Consider the following 19,788-nt stretch of genomic DNA (forward strand, 5'->3'; position numbering starts at 1 on the left):
CTGACCATTTACTTTAAAACCCCTACAAGGTTTTTATAAAAATCTTTGTAGTTTTACTGTCATTTGTTTCCCACGTGGGCTGTATAACAATAATAATAATAATAATAATAATAACGTTAACTTTCATTTTTTAGAAAATGTAGTTATATGTTCTAGAGTTATCTGTATTAGATTTATTATATGAAACTAAGTCAGCAACTGCTTCATTTAAGATTCTAGCAGCTCAGGTTCATTTTCTACACTTCCATTTTTCACTAAATCATTTTCGCAACAGAACAATTTCAGAGCTGATGTTTATTAGCCATTACAACCTCTCTGACCCACTACCTCCTAATGAAATAAGTAAATGCATTGTGTGTTAAACGAGAACTTTTTTTGAGCATGTGTGAAGTTCAGCTCAAGCTTTAGTGCGTATATGTGACTGCAGGTGTACGCACGGGTTTTGAGCCTTGATCACGGCCAGCATCAGAAAATAAAGAGGCTATAATCCATTTCGCTTGGTCCTGGTCGCCCGTTTTTTTTTCTTCCACAGATAACACAAATAAATGTAGCGAAACCGTAATGGCAATGTCAGCGCCCAGAGCGCCTCATAAATCACACCCACAGCTTTAATTCGTTTCATTGGCTCTCTTAATCTCGCTCCTCAATACAGTATACACCAACACACAATGTTCCCAATATATATATATATATATATATATATATATATATATATATATATATATATATATATATATATATATACATATATTATTTTTTTTATATATAAACCGCCCATTCTTTAATTATTCGTCTTTGCATTTTCTTGTTATCCTTTATTTTGCATTTGTATATATTCTCATCTTCTCCAAAGATATCCCAACTCATCATAATCAGCTTCTGTTAAGGATATAAACACTGAAATGTATTAACAGCGGAGTAGACGACTTTCTAAAGCAAGGTGTGTCACAACACAGCCCAGAGCTAAAACAAAGAGGGAAAGTGAAACGGCTCTATTATGGCACATGGATCAGAAGGCTCGCGTGCTTGTCTGCAGGGAGCTTTATTTCCTCAGGTATATCTCATTAGAGCACATTCAGAGCTCGCTTTGGGTCCTCTCTTTTTCTCGCACCCTTCAAAACGCCCCCACACACACACAGACCCAATGAGGCAAAACGTAATTAGAGACACTGTTCCTTTAATTGTGTGATACGTCAGCTAGTTAAAGTTATTATATATATATATATATATATATATATATATATATATATATATATATATATATATATATATAAGTTATATATATATATAAACTATATATATATATAATATATATAACTAGCTTAAAAGACCTAAATATAAAAAATTGTGTGTGTGTGTGTGTGTGTGTAAAAAAAAACTGTTACCCTGTGTCCCCACGCCTTTATCTCTCTGTGGACAAGACAGCAGCTTGTCTCCTGCCTTCCAAAATCTCTCAACCCTGTTCTTACATTATGAACTCTCTCTCCCTCCCTCTCTTTCTCTCTCCCTTTTTTTATTTCACTGATCTGAAGTTGAAATGCGAAGGCAGCAGCACTAAGCCTTCAAACGTGTGATTTTTTCAAAAGATCTCTGGAAGCAATCTCAGCCCGCCTGACCCCTGACAGCTGCACATCTCTTTATTTCTCTCTCTGCCGCCACTTCATTTGGTAGAAAAGCTCTCAGATTCACACCTCTGCCGGTCAGCACAAGTGTTTATTATGTGCATACACACAGAATAGCTCACTGTGAATATGACCAAAGAGAAAAGAGAGAGAGCCTTGCGCCGTGCGGACTCCCACTAAATCCAGGCCGTCACGCGCTGTTTTACGTTTTCAGCGTCGGGCCATCGGTGAGTTTCCAGTGGACGCGCCCTTTTTTCTGTGTCATCCGTTACACAGAGAGAGAGAGAGAGAGAGAGAGAGAGAGAGAAAGAGAGAAAGAGAGAGGGAGAGAGATTCATATTTAGAACGATAAGTAGCATATTTTGAAAAAAAACTGAATATCGATTACAGCTCTCTTTTTGTTTTTATTGTCTTCATTCTTTCCTCGCATTCAATTAAAATGAACAAATGACAGTATCAGAACCAATTACACGTGAGTATATGTGTGTAGGTAAATACATTATTTAAAAAAAATTGTTCAATATGTGTAATATGTAATATGGTAACTGATTTTATTCACGTCAGATACATATTCCAAAAGACACAATGCAAACACATTCAACAAACAAAGATAATATTTTACATTATTAAAACAGTATTAGTTTTGTAAAAGGTCGTCTTATTCAGATACATAGTGATACACACTGGCCTACTGGTTTCGTTTCAAATCAAGTTTGGACATTTCAAAATTAGAGGTGGTTATGGGTTTCGGCGAAATACTTTCTTTTACCCTTAAATTACAACATTTGCGCAACTACCAAACAGACACACAAACACCTAAACCGTGCCTTCAAAGGGACGCATAATAAAATGTTTATTCGCAGTTTTGGGATGAATGCATTAGAATGTAGCTTTCTCCACCCACTCTGAGAGTGTATATGTAGTGGGACCCTCCCTCTTTTGAAACGGGACTGCAGGCTCTATCATTAGATCGGATGGCAAGTCTTTATACAAAGTGTTTTGCATAATTACATACCAAAGCCAGAATAGCCACCCTCAAATTTTATGGGTCAGAAAGCATCCACAATTGCCACATTATTGCCCACCGAAGTCCGGCCCAAGCAATGACAAGGAATGAAAAAAATCTCATCTGCCTAATCTGAGCTTGGGAGATTGAATTTTCATTCTAATAATAAAAAGTAAAGAAGATTATTTCCAAACTGACAACTTGTTTACATATAGTTGTAAAGTTCAGAGGACTGGCCAAGACTTGAGGGTGTGTGATTAGAGAGTGCACACTCAATCTAGCAGTGTAAAGAGAAAGCCTGTAGAGAGCAGATTAAAGCTCCCCCCGTCCACACTGGGAACCATGTCCACCTTTGTGCTAATGCCATTAAGATATTTGGCCATAATGCAGCTTGTGTGCTCACGGAATAACGCAGTGTTCCGTTTATGTACAAAATATAAACCAATAGCATCTATCTCTCTCTCTCTCTCTCTCTCTCTCTCTCTTTCTCTCTCTCTCTCTCTATGTGTGTGTGTGTGTATGTGTGTATGTGCATGTACTCTTTTCTGTGTATCATATTGGAGTAGCAACAAAATACAAGTACAACCACCTGTAAGCCATCCGTCCATCCACGACAACAAACGAGAGAAAGGGAAGACGAACAATAAAAACACAGCATTTCCAGTCGTGCGCTTGATGAAACACACACCTTCTTATTAATGGAACTGAGAGAAATTGTCTATCCACCACGAAGTAGCCGATTTCTTTTTCTCATGACTGAACAAAGACAGATTTATGATTCAGAATTGCGATCAACTATCAAGCCAAAAATATGATGTCAATGTTCAGTCTCACAGTTAAACCCTAAACGAGTGTGTGACAGGAGAAAAAGAAATGGAGAGGAAAAAATAAAAAAAGTGGAAAAAACAAATCGCAACACTATACAATACAGTTTTACACATGCTGTTTTTGATTGTCTACGCTAAATAGAGTTTTAAATAAATATTTTAAATAAATAAATAAATAAATAAATAAGTCTATATTCAGCCTGCAGATAGAGGAAGAGGAATGTAACATAAACATAGTTTTTCTTTATAATTCGTCACACCATAACTGACGCTTCTCCAAACAGCTGAACCTAATAAAGACCTAGAAACTAAAGAAATAAAAAAGAAATTACATTGCTACAAACTACAGGCAAAATAAAGAGAACACGTAGAAAAAAAGATGTATATAACTGAGGGTATTTTAATGCTAACTCCATCTGGCGACGCGTTTTTGAAAAAGCGACCGTGAAGCTCATTTCCCCTCTTTTATTTTAACTTAATGATTATATTTTGAAGGAAGTTACTAACAGTTGATTAAGCTTCCACCAAAGCATTTAGAGGGTCGTGCAGTGTTCAGTTTGCAGGGTTTAAGGTGGGGAGAAATCGATTTGTAGCTGTTCAGAAAATCTAGTTCACAGTTTTCTGGGTATAGTGAAGAAGATAATTCTAGTAATCAACATAAAACACATAAAATCGACTCCACATTTCTGCGACTAACCATCATCATCATCATCATGTGGGTCTACGAAAGAGCCTTAACATAAAAATAGTAGTTATGAAGCAACTGATATACATTCAAAACATTCATGACATTATTATAAAAACAAAAATATCTATTATTTTAACTTAGCACAGATCAAATGTTTATTTCAAGCCGCCATATTCAACAAATATAAATAAATATATATAAAGGACACATACAAAAAGTAGCAACAACAGCAACAAAAGCATAATTCAAAATTACATAACAGCATAACAACAACAACAATAATAATAATAATAATAATAATAATAATATAATAACAACAACAACAACAACAATAACAATAATGACTGTTATTATTACTATTATTATTGTTGTTGTTGTTTTTATTATTATTATTATTATTATTATGGTTGTTTATGTTGTTGTTGGTGGTGGTATTGGTATTACTGACAATTAAAACATAACACAATAAAAAGGATGCATCACTAGCTTTCCAACACCTGTACGGTATAACAACAACAACAACAATAATAATAATAAGAAGAAGAAGAAGAAGAAGAAGAAGAATTATTATTATTATTATTATTGTTTTTTTATTAATTTTTACTAATTTTACATTAGTCATGTCAAAGATGTCTAATATAAGAAATATAAATTAATTAAAGAATAAAGTATTGTTTTAGGACAGAAAACATGCGTTAAAAACATAACAATACATGCGCGCGCTTCACATCACCTGCTGGTGGTGACTAAAATGTAATCACATCAGACATGTGTGTGCATTTTACTGCTAAGAACACCAACAGTAATTTGTGGCTGGACCGTGGAGAAATGAAAAGGCAACTGGAGGTCGGGTTCATCAAAGGTTCCCTTTGACTGGAACACAAAACAGCGCCATCTCGCTTCGAAACAGGGGATGACACGTATTCTGCTTTCTAGTGTGAGAGTTGGGCAGAGAAAAACTGTGAACATTGAATTTTGGGCGTCTTAATAATCAGCATATAAAATGTATAATATAATCTGATTCCCAGCAGAAATGTGACTTTTCACTTTGGAGATTCAGCACGGAAACCAAACAGAAGCACAAAATCACAGAAGGCAGTATTTTCAGTGTGGTAGTTCACTGTTTGGTTGCGCTTTCAATAAAAGCAGCGAGTGTCGAACATTCTGATGAAAACTCATGAAGAAGGGCTTTAGGTTGCGGTCAGGGTACGCTGGTCACTCAAAGAGGCGCTGAGGGGACGCTGTTGATCCAGCCTGAGGAAGAGTCAGCTCCAGGATGAAGGCCTGCTTTCAGCCTAACAGTGCCCCTGGGTGGTTTTTCACACCAGAGGGTGGCAGCTGATTAGAGAACAAGTGTAGACCTGCTATAGTGGTATTGATGATTATGATGATGATGATCACAACTGTATCGCTGTAGTGCATATCTTCTTATCGTTAGTAACATTAGTATTTGTATTTCAATAATAATTGTGTTTTTGTTAGACGGTAATAATAATAATAATAATAATAATAATAATGATGATGATGATGACGATAAAAATAATAAATAAATAAATAATAATCATCATCATCATATTGCTGGTGGTGTTGAAGATAATGATGATGATGATGATGACGATTGCTGGACGGTTATTTCTGTCTCTTACAACCCATTTATTTTCTGTTATTTGAATCATGATCCAGAAGTATGTGCTGGTTTTGATCTGTATCAGTGCAAATGTTTACAGTCAGACTGGAGCTCTTTTCCGATAAACAGTGTTCATTAACACTTGATGTGATGAGATCCGAGGCTAAAGGTAAAGGTGCAGTAAAGAGCTACCGTATAAGCACTTCCCATACACCGGCCCAAGGCCACATGATCCCCACACGGCTGTACTGAGAATACTCTAGTGTCCATCATCGTCTAATGCTAGTCCATCGCCTCAAACATATTGTAAACACTCTGACCTGTGTGTGTGTATAAGAGAGAGTTTGTAGGCAATAAGCACTAGAACAGTGTTGTGTAACAGTGCAGTGCTTCATGCACGACTACCTTTCCTTAAAAACTACAAATTATCCGCTATACAATCGCGAGTTTCCTTATGATCAAACAAACACACGCACACAGTCTGCCACCCTGAAGTGATCCTGTGACTGCAGAGCTGTGGACTGTAGATGTCATACACCACTTACAGGATAAGCTGATTACTATTACAACATAATGAAATATTTGATTTCAACAGACTTGATAGACCCCAATAAATAAATTAATAAATCAATAAATAAATAAATAGAAGAAGATTTTTGGAGGACGTGTGCATAATTTTTGTTGTTGTTATGTTTTATTGTTGTTATTGTTATTATTACTTTTTAAACAGTCTCATCACTTATGATTAAATTACAGCTATAGCGCAATGCTGACACACTCAATCACAGGCAGCCATAGTGATGTGCTTTTGTTACACAAAATGCCTTAGTAAAAATAACAAACCTCCTTAAACTTGAAGTCTGAACCATGAAAAAACGATAATAACAAAATAAATAAACGTGAAATTGGAAATGCGGTCATACACCTCCACTATTCCAATACGCACCGCATGTGTTTAATTATTTTAATTAAAAGATCAAATATGTCAGCCATACCAGTCCGACATTAAGGCAGTTTTAGATCAGTGCGTCTTAAAAACATGAGTGCGCAAAGTGGAATTGTGTTTGTAACCTCTTGTTACAGTCATCTTGCTTCCAAAGCTGATCTCCAGTGAGCGATCTGTCCACCATTATTCTCTGATATGGCCTCATCACTTAATTTGGGCCTCTATTAAACTCAATAAATAAATAAATAAATAAATAAATGCAGTTTATCGACTAGCACATTCTTACGTATGGGAGTCATGAATCCTCTCCACAAAAGACCCCAAATAAAAAGATTCATTCGTTTCAAGAGGTTAGCAAAGTTGCCTGCGTCGTGACTAGCATTGCCAAGTGGCTCTGCCCTGTCAGCACAAAAGAGCTTCAAAAGAAATCTTTAAAAACACTCAAATATACATACACTGAAACACTCTCACACCCCTACCTCGACTGCAGTTGTCTTTTCTCTTGCCTCTATTCTGACACTACAAAGCGCCGTGCCCCTTTTGTAAGTCTGAGCAGTTTTTTCGACATGAACTTTGCCATTTCGGTGTCGACCAGCCCCCTTCTTCTCCCTCCACGATCTACATAGGCTTTTGTTGACGGGAAGGGAAAAGGGGGAATCCAGAAGAGATGTCTCGCGTTTAAGTTAGAAATTACTTCACAGATCAGTGGTGTGATGTGGTGCTAAAATGTAGCCCAACGGCGCAGCGCAGGCCAACAACCCGAACTATGGCAGAAAGCACATGGACTGTCTGCGGTTTAATCTCCAAAATAAAGAAGAAGGACAGACGCTGGACAAAGCGATGCTGACAGGTGAACCTGTCTGCTTAGAACCAGAAGTCTGTTCCTCTAGATCTTATAATAATAAATACACCACAGAACGCTTCTCGACAGTCTTAAAATAACGTGCGCCAAAAGTCTGTATTAGGCTGCTCTGCGGTTTTAGCCGATTATGAAAGGGCGCGAGAACCTGCGCATGCCAAACACATCAGTAGTTTTGATGGCACACTACCGCCGCCGCTGCTACAACAGGATAACTACTGGGTTTCAGCTGTGGGGTAAAACCCATGATTTTGACAGGATGAAAATGGCTGGGGTGTAATGTATGCGTTTTAACGAATCAGGCTGAAAGTACGGGGGTATAAGAGATAACGTTGCTAGAAGGTTAGACAGAAAGACAGTGGAATAAAAAAACATACAAATAAATAAATAAATAAACAAACAATAATGACCTACATTTAAAACGCGAGTCTAAGATGATGCTTGAGCTTAAACCGTCGCCCTCTCATTTCTATTGTCCTTCCTAAGATGCAGAGGCGCGTAGCATCAATACAGACTCTAGCTTTCATAAGTGCATATGCAGTGATTAAAGAAAAAAAGTCAAATGCATCTCCTTTTCGGAAGGTGGGGGTGGGGGTGGTGTAAAAGGTATGCAATTGTTCGCATATGCCAAGGGATGTGAGGCCACGTCTTGGTTATGAGGTGAATTCTGCATGCTGCTCTAGAGCAGAAACAGTTCCAGGCAGCCGTAGCGCCATAGATCAAGCTGGGAATCTTTGGTGTTATTTGTTTAATGCCTGTTTTAGGCCAGACTGGGCCGACTATACGCCGCGAAGCATCTCACCAACCCCCTCAGTCTCCCTTTGTGTGCAAGTTGGCTCAAGGTCTCGGGAGGTCCTGGAAGTGACAGTTCTGTGAATAGCGGGTAGATGGCACAATTTTCTAACATTTAGAGAGAGGAACCCACCGAGCCGAGAGCAGCAAGTCCATTTTAAAGCACTTTATTCAAAATAACAAAGATAGCTCTGACAGACGGTCGAAATGCACAGAGGCCACGTCTGAGAGAAGCGCTGGCGAAGAGTGTATTGAAGAAGCCTCACAAAGCTGTTTATGATTCGATTTATGTTTTCCAGATAAAATTATGAAATAAATAAATGAATCGAGATCAAGCTGATGGAAATGAATGATTCTAGCGACGCTAAACCAACAGCTGAAGGGATTAAGACTATCGATATGTAATCAATCTGATAATAGGATAGTACAATAAATGTGTTTAATGTAATTTGAAATAAATATAAGACCATTTATTTCTAACGCTCTCAATATCAAACCCTGATTAAGGTTTCTGGAAGGGGGCCCTGAAAACGTTGTCTTGACAGACCTCTGTCTTTTACAATATTTAGAGAAATGAAAGTCCTGTTTGCTTTTACATCCACTGAAGCTTTATACGGACGCCAGATCACAAACTTTAGAAAAAGTATCTTCATCTTCAGCTGGTGCCAAATAAAGCAGACTATGGCGAGAATTGTTAAAGTGTCGTTTTTGGGGTGTGCATATGTAGTGTGTGTGGTTGTGTGTGTGGAGGGGTACTAGGCAGTGCCTATTATCTCTTTGGGGGTCGCTATGGAAACCGATTGCCGGCTCTTCCTTCATGGAGCTGAGCTCATCATAAGCATAACATGGGTCCTCTGCATGATGCATATTAAACCCGCGATGGGTTTTAATAAAGGGTGCAAACGACGGAGAACAGAATACCAAAATAAAACTTTGAGTCGCACTTAATCACTATTTAGAACCGTTAGAAAATTCGGACATGTGTATGCATTGTGGCTTGAGTGGCCTATCTAAAATTAAAGAATTAGGCCTAAAATGTGCAAATATTAACAAACAAATAATTTTTTGTTATTAACTGTATCAATTCGATGAGGTCCGATCATACGGGCAGGCTGAAATTGTAAAAAGAAAGGATTATACTAGAACAAGGACCAAGACAATGGGCGGTGGTTGCTCACTTTTGGCACACACGTTTTTAAAGTCACCTCCTAAAAAGCAATAGTCTTAATAGTCTAGCAACAGTCTAGCATAGGCCATGCAAGCTTATCAATACATCACCTACAACGCTGTATTTGACGGACAGGCTCGGTTTGATCAATGAAGAAGCGGTTAGAAATCACATTGCGTTTGGCTCGTTAACTCCGCCGTGAAGTGTTTTTTTCCCAAGATAAAATAAATAAAAGTGACATTGTACGGAGGGAGAACCTCATTAGTTCGTTGTCCATCGCTAATAAAAGAACAGAAGTGCAAATTATAGAGTTCAACCTCAACACACGCTCTGTCAACTAAAATCAGGGCGCTGAAGCCCTGATTCAAATCACTGCTCACTTCTACTGGTAGCTCTAGCAAACAGGCGAATCTGCCTTAAAATCCACAAAGTAGATCTTTTTTAGCTTCGGACAGTGTAACAAGGAGAAAGCCGTGTTCATTTTAGGATGTGATGGACAGATTTTACACAAGCAGCACTACAACCACAACAACAGCGCCAAAAACGTGCACTGATAAAAAAAATACATTTAAAAAAGCGAAATAAGAATCAGTAAATGCTTGCAGAAATAAAACATAAAATATGGTATTTAATAACTAAGCATATTTGCAGAGTGCATGCATTTTACGCTCATAATCAGTTGCAGACACTAGGTTTCAGTTAAAAGACCATCACAGTCATCAATCAATTCCGACCATCTAAACCAGCCTACAAGAATGACACCAAATACAAATTACACATAGTTACTTCAGTAATTATATAAAATGACAGCCTCGCCACGAATAAAAGGAGGTATAGACAATATAATAGAAAACAAGAAAAAAGCAACCAAGAAGTAAGCAGTGTGAGCTATTTATTATTATTATTATTATTATTATTATTATTATAGTGTTGCAGTCATCCGTAATAATCTTGATAACGTCTATGTTTAGGTATTAGTAAAGACGTGAATAATGTTCGCATTGTTTCGCATTAGACATTAATAATAATAATAATAATAATAATAATAATAATAATAATAATTGTGTTCTTTTCATTATGGTTATTATTATTTTGTTTGTTATTATCGTTTCTGTAGTCGTTGTTATTGTTCTTCTTCTTATCATTGTTATTGGCAGTAGTAGTAGTATCTAAATAAAACATGACCGGACTAAGGCGCATAACCCCTCAAACGTCGGGCAAACTTTAGTAGGGCGGGCGACATTGATCACACTAGCACACACTCTGTTATTCCAACAAAGTGGAATAAATAAAATAACAAAAACTGAATTTTTGTAAAACTCCTGCCTGATTTCTGGAGCTCTGTGACCGGACAGTCGACAGGGGCTCGAACCGGTTGCATTTGTGTCAGGAAAAGTTTTTGAAGCCCCCAGTGTGGATGGAGGGAGAAAGAGGGGGGTCTTTTCTCTATGCAATGTGGTTTCTATTAGGAGCCAGAGCTGTGCTCCGAGGAGCAGTACTTGCACTGGACTCCAAGACGCCATATTGACTCAACTAATAGGACACCAAGTTAGAGGCGAGCTCTGAGGAAAGCCTTCACACGGTTGGGCTCTCCTTTTCTCAGAGAGCTGCAGAAAGGTGTAAACGGACTCGTTTGGAGACAGAGCTGTGGAACCGAACAGGAAGCCGTGACCGCAGTACAACGCGACTGTTTGCCATTTTCTGTCATGTTCCGCTCTCAAAACAGACGATGGCAGCATTTGACATGTAGCCCGTTCAGAGGCGCAGTGTTGCATTTCATTGCTAATTCAGACGCGCGTGAAGCCCCCCCAAAGAAGACTACAGAGTTTGCACATGCATGTAGTCGAGTTCACCCAAAGCGTCGAGACAGTGACCAGTTTGTGTCTTTCAGAAATGCATTTCAAAAGCAAAGAAACATAACTTATTAAAACGGGTCCCATTGTAGCAAGTATTAAACGTAACTTGGACCAGTTACACGCCAAACATCGAAGCCAGTCGCTTTTTTTTACAATCTTTCCCACTCTCTATACCCCACACTGATAGCATACACACACGACCCCCCCCCCCCCAACACACACACATACACACACACCCCTTAGCAGTGTAACACACCAATACACATACACACACATACACACACACACACACCATTAGAAACAGAAGTCGCTGATGGACCGACATCTCATAAATGACAAACATGGCAAAGCTTTTGATTTCAAATTCATAAATTATAATTTAATACCAAGAACAAATTTACAGCAGAATGCTTGTTTACAATAAGCTAACACAAACAAACAAGAATTGTTTTCAACTATAAACTTCCACACACACTCACGTATATCACTTGCAATTAATAATAATCAATAATAATAAAAAAGTATCTATACGTTATCAATACCCTGCAGTAATATATTCTTATATATTTATATAAAAACGTGGGTCAGTTTAAACTGTTCATAATTACAATCATGTATCATTCTCTGGTCCATATGTGGCAATGGGAACAGCCCGAGATAACTGTTCGAATCAACTACACAATATGATCCCTTTTTATCCAACCACAACATGGTGTCTTGTGTGTTGAAGAAAAGCCTCAGAACAAGGACGAAATTGCAAGCTTTCACACATACACACACAAGGCATCTGTTACAGACCGAAAAGGAGCAGGAACACTAAGTCAAAATAGCCACCCCTTTCCAAACCAGCTCACCCTGTTAAGTCTTAGCCTATTATTGAACGTTTTGTTTCTTTTTTTTGTCCTTTTTTAAATACAAGGGCTAGTGTACTGAATGCACAGATTATATCTATACAGTCAAAAACATTTACATTTATATATATCAAAGGTAAAATAGGTTAGCGACCTGTGGCCATGCATTCACAGTCTAAATACATGAAAAAAGAAAGAAAAAAAAAACCATTTGTCTTAATATGTATATACATTACAAACAGAACTTTCAGTGCTACTAGCTAAGTCTGCCACTCATTTTGAAGACATTTGTTTTTTTTATCGAACAAAAAATGGCAACCACAGTTTTTTTCTTAATCACATATACTTTGTATAAGAAAAAAGTCCTTGAAATGAATTGACCTATATTTACAAGAATACTGCCTCTAATCGTTGTCTCTTTTTATTTCAAGTGAAATACACAATCATAAGACTGAGTTGTAAAATTGAAGCGTGTCCCCACGTCGTCTATAGCCAAACGTTGAACGACAAATCAGTGATATTTGCGCTTTTACAGGCACTTTAATGCTTGAAGAGTTAAGGGAGACTTTTTTCAAGATGTCTTCATTAATACTGCTGCTCTGTCATGAAAAAAAGAACTGACGATCCCTTACTTCTCCCACCTTCAAACAGCCTAGGATGGTTTGAGTTTTTCTCCTGTAGCGACGATTCCGCACTGCATAAAACTGGACGGCCTCGTGAAATCTAGTCAAATATCTTGAACAGATGCAACTTTTCACCCTTCAGAGCCGGTGATTTGTTCTGTAGGTTTACAGTAAACCTAGTTCCTCCGTTTTCTACAGCCTACTGAACGTAAGGCCAACTCGCAGCTTCTACACAAACGTATACGAACATGACTAGCTGTAACTGTCCAGTGATAACAGCTCCAATGTATTACAGTTTATAGCTTAACTGTTGAAATGGTGATGCTTTCGGGTGTCTTGAGAAATACACACAGAACGCAGTGGCATGGACAGGGACACCCTGGTGCATTACGGCTAATCTGGCCTTTAATGGACTGGTTGGCTCATCTGAGTTGATAGCTGGAACCTGACGTCCAGAAATCCCTACTCACGTTTATTAAGGGGCTATCAAAGAGTAAGTGCGCTTGCAGCATTTAAGTATAACCTTGTCCTATATTGCTGTAAATTTCCTTTTTTTAATTCTTGAAGAACGTCTTTACATTACTCAACTGGTTTAAAAGTCGTGGTTATTTAAAAAAAAAAAAAAACAACAACAAAAAACAAAAAAAAAACAGAAAAAACCCAGAACACAACTGCATTCTACAGAATCACATAGGCCGGTTTGGAACCAGAAAGGAGGGAAAAAAATACAAAACAGCTATAGATACATGGACACAGGACAATATAGCCATTTGGGAAAAAAAGAAAACGGACTTTTTTCTTTCTTGCTAAATTCTCCAAATTATCGCTTTAATGCACTTTATAGTGTAATACCCCCCAAACAAGGATTATCAAAATCCTTTGTACGTTTTGTCCATTATTCTTTTTTGTCCCATTTTTTTCTTTCTTTCTTTTTTTCCTTTTGTAAAAAAACATACGAACAAGTTGTTCAGAATGACACTGGGAGCAATCTTGATTTTTGAAAGTTCACTGAATGTCTCGATTTTTTTAAATTCACAGTCATTTATGAAAACGTCATTTTTTCTTCGTGAAAGTAAACTCGTGTAACAGCCGTTTCCTTCTACAAAAGAAGCGCTAACTATTGTAGTCACAGCTTCCCTTTGATCGCTTCTTTTGCTTATTGAATCGACATGTAAGGCCAGTTAAAACTGCTCCCCGAAAGCAACATATCCCGGATGAGGGTTTCAATTGGGGTTTTACCTACCAATCGGACGAAAAATAATTGCTCTATTACCGAAGAGGACACTGTGCGAAGAGAAGGCAAGCGTAGTAATAACTTCCCAAATCGGGTGGGTTGGTTGGGGTACTGGCTCCGAACGTACTCCTCCAGTGCACATTGGGACTTCTCTTGCAAACTTTCGACATGGGCCACGTCTGACAAACCACAAGCATCTATAGAGGAAGAGACAAAGACACATGTGGGTTACATTCACTACAGTCTAGCCTGGGGACGTCCATTGCATTGGGCATCGATCACAGTGTTGCAGGTTGCACTAAAATTGCTGGGCTGCGTTTGGCCGCTCTTTATGCTGCTTCAGTGTGGGCACACGCAGGGTATCAGTGCAGGGACAGTCATAAAAACACACGCACGTCCAGGCTATCAAACGTCATAGATCTGTCAAACTCAGTTTCGCATTCATGGTTAATGTGTTGCCTGGTGGGCACTAGGCCGGCAATAACACACAGTCGAGATAATAGAGTGTATAATACGTCCCAAACGCCTAGTGTAAACTCTAAGCCATTGCGTTTAAAATAGGCTAACACAAATATTTTAAAATTAAATAATCTAAATTATATGATATTTCAGCTCGTTTGCAGGGTTAGTGGTAGAAGAAATGTCCTATATATAATGGCCTATATAATTATACATAGAAACTCCATTAAACAAGGTCAGCTCGTTTAAAGATAAATGGTAGAACAATCTAATGGCTGACCAAAACAAGAAAAAGAGGGGAAAAATGTTTGAGAGAAACTGTAAAATGTATAATCAATCCATGCCAGGAATAATGTTTTTCAAAAACATGCTCTTGAAATCTACGCTAAGTGAGTGTAAAGGTTTATTTTCCTTGAACACAACCCGCACTCCACGCAGGGGGCTTGACCTGACCCCTGCACACTGCTCCAAGACCACCACCAAGCGAAATGCCATTTCATTCTCAGGTAGCCGGGCAGGCAGACAGTCCTGGTGCCAACACTTAAGCAAAATATGGCGAGAACGAAAGCGTAGCCCATCTTTGTGTCCTGAACACACTGTGCTGTTTAGAAATGAGCAAAATACAAAAACGGTGTAGGCCTGGAGCCTGTAGGAGTTAGATGCTAGCTTTACATTAACAAACACATGCTACCAATGAGGCTAGATTTATTGTTATATTAAAAAGGGGGTGGGTGTTTTAAAATCTTTAAAGGCAGTCTGAGTAAATGGTTTAGTGTCATGGCGTAATTCATAAACAGCCTGAAGCTTCCACAGCCTCGTTGTACACATACGTCTAAAAGATCCTTCAATCAGACATTTACTTGAGGACATGTTCGGTGCTGTGTTCGAGGACGCTAGCCTTAAGTCTGTAACGCACAAATAAAGCAAGGAAGTGAGGGTCATGACCCAGATCTGGAGCGAGTCCAGCATGTGTCTCGGATCCCTAGACCCCCCTCCCCACCCCACCCCCAACAAAACAAGGAAGACTTGGGAGCGCTTTTTTAAACTACATGGGACGAAATGTCTCCACGAAGAAGCACAGTTAAACCAATCAGGTCTTTCTGGATGTGTCCTAACTCGGAGCAATATATCAAATTTAAAGCATCGAGCTCCCAGCGGAAAGTTGTGCTTAAATATGTGTAAATAGAGCATTAGGCCTTTCTTCCTCTTCCTACCAGGCGGCCCATCTCCCCTCCCCCCACCAAGCGTGACATCATTAATATCTGTCATTCCAAATAAACACAAATAATTGATTGGGCCTAAACGTCAAATTATGCCAATGGTAAATATTTCAAAACGAAGCAAAACTACGGGCACCCTTCTGCCTTTTTAACCGAGCCTGATACATAAGTATTTTAAATGTAGAGAATTTATAATACACACAAGACAGACTGAAAGACCAAGCCTTTCTAGTCTTGCAATGTTTGTGTGATTAAAAAGAGTACAGTATTTTATGATGTATTCAATAAGTGGTCTGTAGGCCTTTCTGAGCCATAAACCGCATGGTGAAAACATACATATTTAACTTATGTTAGCGTTACTGTGCTTGAAAGCAAAATAGTTTTAAGCTTTTAAAAATATATATTTTATTATACTAAATTATACTGAGAAATAATAATGCAAACGATTTCGTCACTGAACCACAATTTAAATGATTTTTTAATACTAAAATAAAACTGTCCAGCTCTCCAATATTTAGATTCTCACAACCAACTAGAGTGACATGCTATTTTTATATGAAATTTTTCGAAAGACGTATTCACTTGAATACAGCCCTAAATCAGGGTTGAGCTGCCAATGAAAAATAGCACACACAATAATATTGACAAAATGAGCAGGACTCACCCGTGGTGAACAGCACGATGGCTTTCAAGCAGCTGTACTCGGCAGAGTCAACGTGCAACGCTTTCAGCTTTTCCACTTGCTCCTGGAAGATCCTAATGTGGTCCATAAAGGCCACGACTCTGTCCGCTGACATGGGGGAGGCGTGGAGGCCGGCGGCGGCCAGGAGCGGGGCCACGTGCAGAGGCATGGAGCACTGCGCCGCGTTCAGCACGAACAGCTCGCTCCAGGTGAGCCGCAGCAGGGCCACCTGGTCTGTGATCTGCAGGTCGGGGAAGAAGGGGATATTCCTGGCCCACTCCACGGCGCTGAACAGCATCCGCGCCGCCAGTTCGCAAATGTTCTCGATGCCCATTATGTTGTTGGGCTGCATGCATTGGCTGCCGTAGCGGGACGTTGGGTAGGGCTCCGCTCGCAGCAGCAGGGAGATATATCCGGACAAGTAGGAATGGCAGTGCAGCGGGTCCCCGTTGGTCAGGGCGAACTGGCCGTGGTGGGGCTGCGTGGGTGGCATCCTTCCCCTCTGGACGGCTGCAGTGAAAAGAGAGACTGCAGATATTGATGCATGTACCGCACAACATGGGGACACGCGGTGTGACCTCGCGTTTTAGTCTGCTCCTGTTTCCCTATGGTCACACCGCTGACAACAACAACACAAAAACTTTAAAATCAATAATAACAGCATAGCAAGCTACACAGGTGTTAATTAAGAGATAGAAAGTGAAAAGTAATGGCATACTAGAAGGATATGTACTATTATGAACATCACTGCTCAGTGACACACATTCAAAACATAATAACACAGCTTGACAATGCAGTTCACTGTATACCCCCCACCCCTTTCCCTGAATAACTGACCAAGTTTAAGCCCAGTGGCTCCCACGGCTAGTCCAAATCAACCACCTTTAGGAGCGACATGGGACCACATTGCAAAGTTGAACATTATTTTTAGTCTTGTCAACGGATTAGGGGTCTATGGCCTATAGGACAATAACAACACTACAGCTGCAGACTGCATGCACAAAGAGAGGCATGGATGCTAACCCTTAACCTACTTAGCTAACCCGAGACTCACTCCTGCTCTCGAGCAACTGAAACCGAAGCGGATCCGTAGAGGACTCCCGGCCCAAAGCTAAACATACAATGACTAACCTTAACATTATCCACTTTCGGGCCTGCATAAGGCGGCGTGGGGTCGGTATGGACACTATAACCTCGCGTGCATGCCTAAGTGAATGTCGTATTGTGTGTGTGCTTAATGCTCTATGTCCATGCACTCCGCTCGCCATATCTGCAGTGGCATTATTCAAACCCAGATGCATCCCGTCGTTTGATGGCTACACGGACGCCATATGTATACGTTCGTGAGCGCAGATTAACAGACTTAACCGCGATGCACGCCAATGTATGAACGTGCTGCTTTATTCGAGCAACGCGAGCGGGGGGTGTCGGGTTATGACAAGAGCCGTCTCGGGGCTTTTAACGAAGGCGGTTCCTTCGCGTGCTCTGCTCGGGCTGCCTGGGAAGAAGAGCACGGCGAGAGAGAATATGGAGGTGTAGAAGGGGGAGAGGAGCGAGAGAAGAGAAACGTAGCGTGCATTATGCATTCAGCCCCACTACACACAGACAAAAGACGAGAAGAGTGAGAGAAGGTGAAAGAGGAGAGTAAGGAGAAAGCAACCGACCAACTAAACAAACAAACAAACAAAAAAAGAAATAAAAAATTCCCAATACCTTCCCGTCTCATGCCAACTTTGAGGCATTTTTTGAGGCGGCAGTACTGGCACTGATTGCGGTGGTGCTGGTCGATGGGGCAATTCCTGTTGGCGCGGCACGTGTACGTGAGGTTTCTGCGCACGCTGCGCTTGAAGAAGCTCTTGCAGCCCTCGCACGTGAACTGGCCGTAGTGCTTGCCGCTGGACTTGTCGCCGCACACCACGCATTCGATGTGCTGCTGCTGCTGCTTGTCCGACTGGCTCTGCGACGTGGGGTTGGACGGCGTAGACTGCGCGTTGGCGTTGGGGCCGCCCGGCTGCACGGGCGTCTGCGGGGTCGGCGGGGCCACCTGCGAAGCGGCGAGGTTCAGCTGGCCGGGCTGCGGCGCGGCCAGGGACAGTCCTCCTTGGGCTTGCGACGAGAGCGCGCCCTGCGTCTCAGCCACATCGTCCTGGGAGCCTCGCCACACTACCATTGCCATATCTATCAGTCAGCGTTGGGAAAACTTTTTGTCTTCCGTGTTGGCGTTCTTAGGGGGGGTGTCGAAAAAATCGAATAGTAAAATAACAGAAACAACACAGCACGGGCTTCGCTTTTCGCTCTCGAAACAGTCAAACGATTAACGCAGGATCGGCACGACGGCGACTGTTTATCCGGCACCGATCGAGCAACGCCGTCACTTGAACAGAGAGGGGAACGTTAGCCTACTTGGTCAGAAATGGTCAGCAGAAGTGAGGAGAAGGAGAGCCGAATCCTGCTCTTAGAGGCCAAGTCCAGGGGCGCCTGCAGTCAGCCATCCAGGAAACCCATCAAAGTAACAAAAAGGGTGCAGAAGAAGAAAAAAATGGAAAATAAATACGACGTAAAAAATAATGAGGAGACGGGCCGACAACTTTCACACACACACACACACACACACACACACCCGCGCGGCGAAAACAACACACACGGCTGGTGGAGGTGACTGGCGACGGGCGACACCAAGTTCCAGCGAGTCTTGAAGGAAAACCAACAACTGGCAGCAGACACACACGCGCGCGCAGGAAAAAAATATTTTAAAATGTCTCTGCTCTTCTTTTTCCCTTTTCTTCGGATGAGGTAGCGCTTAGCAGCCTGCGCGCGGATGAAGCCCGTGCTCGAGTCAAACGCGAAGTCAAACTCTCCGGCGAGCGAGCGGCGATAATAAAAACAAAAAGAGAGCGAGCGAGAGAGAGAGAGAGAGGATCACAACCTATAGAACCTCCTTCGTGCGCGGAGAAAAAAATAATGAGGAGGAGAAGGAGAGAATCAAAGTGATCAAATATGTTAAAAAGGGGGGGAAGGTTAGGAAGTGATCGCGATTTGGAGGCGCTCGGCTGGCAGAATGCTTTCTCTCTGATCAGCTCACCGAGCTCTCTATATAGTGAACTTTGACACGACTGCTGCAACTTAGCACACGTTGCCATGGAGATGAGTTGCCATATATGGAAAGTGACTGTGTTTGACTGGTCAGAGCTCACGGACCGCCCCCTGAACCCTATTGGCTGGTCGGCACTTGTGCTACTTGGTGCTTTGCCAGAGCAGGAGGAGAGAGGGAGAAAGAAGAGGGCCGAGGAGCCGCTGGGTCCTAAAGCAAGTCGCAGTCAAGCCTAAT

At 40.7% G+C, this 19,788-nt stretch overlaps 1 protein-coding gene across 3 annotated transcripts; it reads right to left on the reverse strand.

Moving 5' to 3' along the window:
- Positions 1–11,742: 11,742 nt before the first annotated feature.
- nr2f2 (nuclear receptor subfamily 2, group F, member 2) lies at positions 11,743–19,536 on the reverse strand. Of its 3 annotated transcripts, none has more exons than XM_072694683.1 (3): positions 18,174–19,536; positions 16,443–16,988; positions 11,743–14,296 (listed from the first exon to the last, which is right to left on the reverse strand). In XM_072694683.1, exons 1-3 carry the CDS (start codon positions 18,634–18,636, stop codon positions 14,022–14,024), a joined length of 1,284 nt encoding a protein of 427 aa, XP_072550784.1. In that variant the 5' UTR covers positions 18,637–19,536; the 3' UTR covers positions 11,743–14,021. The 3 variants fall into 3 exon arrangements, with proteins under 3 accessions (XP_072550784.1, XP_072550785.1, XP_072550786.1); XM_072694684.1 differs by having other exon boundaries at positions 16,443–16,970; positions 18,174–19,535; XM_072694685.1 differs by lacking the exon at positions 18,174–19,536 and adding an exon at positions 17,592–18,163 and having other exon boundaries at positions 16,443–16,970.
- Positions 19,537–19,788: the final 252 nt, after the last annotated feature.

The sequence above is a fragment of the Salminus brasiliensis genome, chromosome 13 (assembly GCF_030463535.1).
Source record: "Salminus brasiliensis chromosome 13, fSalBra1.hap2, whole genome shotgun sequence".
NCBI classification, from domain to species: domain Eukaryota; kingdom Metazoa; phylum Chordata; class Actinopteri; order Characiformes; family Bryconidae; genus Salminus; species Salminus brasiliensis.